The 5,435-nt window shown below is 42.0% G+C and overlaps 1 protein-coding gene across 1 annotated transcript in view; it reads right to left on the minus strand.

Moving 5' to 3' along the window:
* Window positions 1–5,435, minus strand: part of DNAH8 (dynein axonemal heavy chain 8) — a 369,956-nt gene that overhangs the window by 360,428 nt on the left and 4,093 nt on the right. Inside the window, exons 2-3 of the mRNA XM_045294778.1 lie at window positions 5,001–5,190; window positions 4,249–4,412 (exon numbers count right to left, since the gene is read on the minus strand). Of these exons, the coding sequence (XP_045150713.1) occupies window positions 4,249–4,412; window positions 5,001–5,190 (354 nt within the window). The remainder of the gene's footprint in view (window positions 1–4,248; window positions 4,413–5,000; window positions 5,191–5,435) is intronic.

Consider the following 5,435-nt stretch of genomic DNA (forward strand, 5'->3'; position numbering starts at 1 on the left):
AACAGCAGAAACAACGTGAAGGGAAACAGTAGTCGATGTAAGATATGAAAACAATAATAATTTATAATTTATCAAGGGGTCACGAGGGTGGGAGGGAAAAAGGGGGAGCTGACACCAAGGGCTCAAATAGAAAGTAAATGTTTAGAAAATGATTATGGTACCATATGTACCAATATGCCTGATGCAATTGATGTATGGACTGTTATATAAGCTGTAAAAGCCCCCAATAAAATGATTTTTTTTAAAAAAGGAGATGAGGCAAAACTTTCAAAGGCTGAGTATATTAATTGTCAAGATCATGGTTACCACTCAGATAAAAACAAACTCACCGTCATTGAGTCAATGCTGACTCATAGTGATCCCACCCTGTGGATCTGTTTGATCTATTTTCCCTTCCCAGTGTTTGACAAAAACCTAAAGGCTTTCCTTTATAGACATTTTTCCGTTGTCATTCTCATATGTATGCTTATCCATGTCAAGTTGGGTTTTGTGCATAACAAGAGGTCATGGTCAAGTTTTATTTGACACATAATACTCTCAAAGATCTCTCCCATTGCCAGCAGGGATTCTGCTTAACTGAAGGCTCTTTGTAACAATTGCTCAACTTGGCTTCCTTGTTTCATGTTGCTCCATTTCATGTCTCCTTATTTTCTTTTGCTTGCTCATTTTTGGAAAAGGAGGGCTGTATTGATTGCACCTAATCATTGGAGTGGGTGTCCTCGGCCTTGGTGTAGGCTAGAGTTGGACTTTCACAATGGCTGCAACCCCACTTCCTCCAGCACCATACTTAGGTGGCTGCAGGAGTTCTTTGGTGGGCAATTACCTACTTCCGTTACTTAGTGACACCTAGAGGCCGGCGCTTGTCCTCCGTTGTTAACTATTCCAAATGCTCCTCATCCACTAAGGCAGATGAGCATTTGACAACAGGAGATGCGCCTCTATCTACCTCCTGCTGGCTCAAGATTTTTCTCCCCTTTCACTTACACTCACTGTCAGCTAATGACTAGATTCTAGTCGATGCTGACTCACAGCCGTCTGATAGGACAGAGTAGAACTAACTCCCCTGTGGGTTTCTGAGCAAGCAACGCTAAGGGAGCAGAAACCTCTCTCTTTGTTCCAAGGAGCAGCTGGTGGTTTCAAACTGCTGACTTTGCAATTAACAGCCTAGTGTGTCAGTGCTACACCACTGGAGCCCCTTTTCTTTCTTCCTTAAATAAAGTTTTGTTGGTGGGGTCCTTTTCTCCCCGAGTGTTCTCTTCAGGGGGTCCTGGAGGTGCCGGTGGTTATCGCTCTAGGCTGTAACCAGAAGACTTGAAGTGCAAACCTACCAGCTGCTGCCAGGGAGAAAGAGGTGGCAGCCAGCTTCCATAACGACAGTCCAACTAGCATCACTTTGGTGGGAATCGACTCTTCAGTCATGGCAGCTTATCCAATAAGCAAGCTAAGCCTGGGCTTACTTGTGCTTACTTACTAATCTATTGTGAACAATTCCATATAGGTTTCACCTGGTCACTACAGATTAGTAAACTTGCTTGTGCATACCTTACTTAGTAGGTACTCTGTCCCTGTCCAAAAAGAAAAAACAATCAAGTTGATTCCGACTCAGAGACACCCTATAAGGGCAAGGTAGAATTGCCTCAGTGGGTTTCCAAGACCGTAACTCTTTATAGGAGTAGAAAACCTCCTTTTTCTCCCCTGGAATTCCTGCTGGTTTCAAGCCACTGACCCCACGGTTAGCAGCCCCACGTGTAACCCACTATACCACCAGGGCTCCATCTGTCCCTATCAATAAATTTGAGCAAAGGCTTTGAGTCTGGAAGAAGGTGCCCTGGGGCAGGGGAAGAGTCAGATGCCAGTCATACTCAGAAGCAGAATCTTTGATGTAGTGAAAAAAAATATTGAATTTTATTAATAAGTAAGCACATGCAAGTAGGACATCAGCAAGTTAGCACAATTAGGTCTTGTGCTTATCCGCAAATCCCACACTGAGATTTGGTTTGGTTTAGTTCTTGCTAAGCTGAAAATTGGGACAAAGATGGGACTTTCTACTCTAGTAAAGATTTACAGTCTCAGAGAGCCACTGGGGCAATTCAGTGCTGCCCCATCGGAGAGGGTGCGCCAGCAGTCAGAATGAAGTTGCCGGCAGTCACAGTTCAACAGAAGTTTCTCTGCTTTTGCATGATATGACAAAATAACTTATAAATTATCAAGGGTTCATGAGGGAGGTGGGAGCAGGGAGGGAAGGGAAGGGGGAAAAATGAGCAGCTGATGCCAGGGGTTTAGGTGGAGAGCAAATGATTTGAGAATGATGAGGGCAATGGATGTACAAATGTGCTTTATACAATTGATGTATGTATGGATTGTGATAAGAGTTGTATGAGCCTCTAATAAAACGATAAAAAGAAAAAGAAGAAGTTTCTCTACTTTCATTGTCCTATGCTCTGGGGACTCGAGTTCTGCCAATTAGCAAGTAGAGTCCTCCTTCATCATGGATCAGCCACAAAGTACTGCTATAAATTGTAGCAGCCTTTATTAAACAAAGATCACAAAGTGAGACGCTTCTCAACATATCTTCCCCCTAGATCAGTGGTTCTCAACCTTCCTAACGCCGTGACCCTTTCATACAGGTCCTCATGTTCTGGTGACCCCCTCAACCATAAAGTTATTTTCGTTGCTACTTCATCACTGTCATTTTGCTACTGTTATGAATCGGGCGACCCTGCAAAAGGGTCATTCGACCCCCCAATGGGTTGTGATCCATAAGTTGAGAACCACCTGGGTCGATATGCTTCAGAAGGTACTGTTTCTGACCCTCTAGCACTTCTCCCCTAAAGAACTCTACACTCTTCCATTAAATCAAAATGGCAATTTGGATCCTCAGGGGACTCAAAGTTCCTTTTAGATGTTCTTTGAGTTTGGGGGTGAGAAAGAGAAGTCTGAAGAGGCAAGATCAAGGCTGTCGGGCAGATGTGGCAAGGTTTCCCAAAGCAATTCTCATAGGCCAGCCCCTGCTGCCCTCAAAGAATGAGCAGGTGAATTGTGGCATTGGGAAAAACGGTCTCAGCGTAACTTTCCTGGACTTACGTTCACCCAGGCAGTTTTCAATGTCCATAAAACGCCTTCCTAATAAGCCCCTGCGATTGCTCTGTTTCCTTCAGTGAAAATCTATCAAGACGACCCCGTTGTGATCCCAAAAAGCAGTTGCCCAAACCTTCTGAACTCAACTCTCTGCCTTGACTTTAACTGGCCCAGCAGATCCCCTCGGCAGCCACAGTTTAAACTGGACTCTTTAATTTGGTCTGGTTTTTTTTAATCATTTTATTGGGGGCTCATACAATGCTTATCACAATCCATCCATCCATTTATTGTGTCAAGCACATTTGTACATTTGTTGCCATCATCATTCTCAAAACATTTGTTTTCTACTTGCGCCCTTGGAATCAGCTCCTCATTTTTCCCCTACCTCCCTGCTTCCACCCTCCCTCATGAACCCTTGATGATTTATAAATTATTATTATTTTGTCATATCTTAACACTGTAACTGGACATTTTTTAAACAAGGTAAGTGTGTTACTGAGAGAACTTGTCTGCTGCTATTCCCGGAGCACATTTTATTTGGAATAAACCTGTGCCCATATAAACTGGAACCCTAATAGCAATAACCGCACAGTACCTGGTAGGGTTTTGGGGTGTTTTGGTTTTTTTTCTGTATTTGTAATCTAAGTAGGAGCCTTTCATGATTTTGACATATAACCCACTCCTATCGCTGATTTTCTTATGCTAGAGAAGATGCATTGGGCTATAAAGCTACAGACTTGCTCCTATAGAACTGATATGAATGAGCCTAGTCTAAACCTCTTGGACAACACAAGCCATTGATCAACCAACACTATTTACGTAGTGCCTAGCACTGTAGATCCTTCTCTTAATTCAGTCCTTTTGCTCTCTTTTATGGGAAGGAAACACAGTACATAAATTATTAGGGATAAATACTGGACATTCCTGATTCTTCAGTGCTCCCTTCTCAGCCTGTATTATGACAGGTCCCTTCTTAAGATGAGAAATCATCTTAAAGCTGATTTTTAAGTGGTCCATAAAAAACAATGATTTAGCACTAGAGTCGGGGAAAGACTACATTTCATGACGGACTCTGGAAGAAAGACTCTTACTTTCAGGGTGAAATTCAATGACTAGGACACCGATGAGAACGACAACTCACATCCAGCGCCTTTATTTGGCTCCGCTCACCTGTTCAATCTGTTTGTACCATATCATCAGCACGTCCTCTAGCTGATGAACAGTTTCTGAATTGCCTGCTACGGCTGTCACTTCTTCAAAAGTCTGCAGTTTGTTAAAATCCACATGGCTTATCGTCTTCAATTTAACTGTTCCCTCAATGCTTACTCTAGCACCTAAAATGGTAAATAAAAAATAAAAAAAGATTATTGGTTAAAGAGATATTTAGTTACCATCAATGTGCTAAACATCAGTGTGGGGTTTCAAGCTTCAGTTACTGACATTTTAAAGATCTAGTGTTTTATAGAAGGATAATACAATTCTTGATCGTTTATTGATAAAATGATATTTTATTATATTTTCTACATATGCCATTCGATTTATATAATTATATGACTACAGTGATATTTTGACCATATAAGACAACAAAAGCAAATGTCTTTAGAATAGATAATAGTAAAGTATCTATTTTAAGCTGTGGTGATATTGCTCATTGCCAATACAGGAGGAGAATCCTCCAGGTATATAATCCTCTAAAGCATGAAGCAAACTTTATTTCTCCAAAATTTTCTGGAGATTAAAGATTCTTTTGGGGGAGAGGGGATGAAAGATTCTAACGACATAATAACTTACCTCTAGGTCCCAAACGTCCATTGATTAACATCTTTTTGTAAGATGATCTTTTTTTCTCTAATGCTTACTTTTCATAATATAGCTTCTAGTTCGTGCTAGTCATTTGCTCAACGTTACTGTTTTACACATACCTTCTAAGAAGGAAAGGTATCTCCTGATGGTTTCTGTGAAAATGTGCTTGTCGGCTTCTCCTTGCTTGGATTGGTTTAGAGCACCCCAGTTACTCGTGGCAAGAATGGCAGGGAGGAAGATGTTGGCCAGCATGCTTCTAATCCCTTTCAGGAGCCCTTTCCTTGCGTCCAAAACCGTAAAGAGCACGTCCTGCAAGAAGGCCATCACAATGTCACTTTAGATGCTCCTCCTGTGAACAAACTGGAAATCCCGAGTTCTTCTGCACGACCACCGTGTAGCTAATGGATGCATTTCAGTGACGATTGGGGAAACGTAAGGGGTTGGGCAACTTACAGTTCTAAAATCACCAGACATTTTCACCATTCACATGTTGGCTCACCCAGGAGGCATTTCCCTCCATCGTTTCAGTGGGCTGGGGAAGGAAATGTGGCCTG

The sequence above is a fragment of the Echinops telfairi genome, unplaced genomic scaffold, assembly GCF_000313985.2.
Source record: "Echinops telfairi isolate 266 unplaced genomic scaffold, ASM31398v2 ScPeMD7_3533;HRSCAF=4204_1, whole genome shotgun sequence".
NCBI lineage: Eukaryota > Metazoa > Chordata > Mammalia > Afrosoricida > Tenrecidae > Echinops > Echinops telfairi.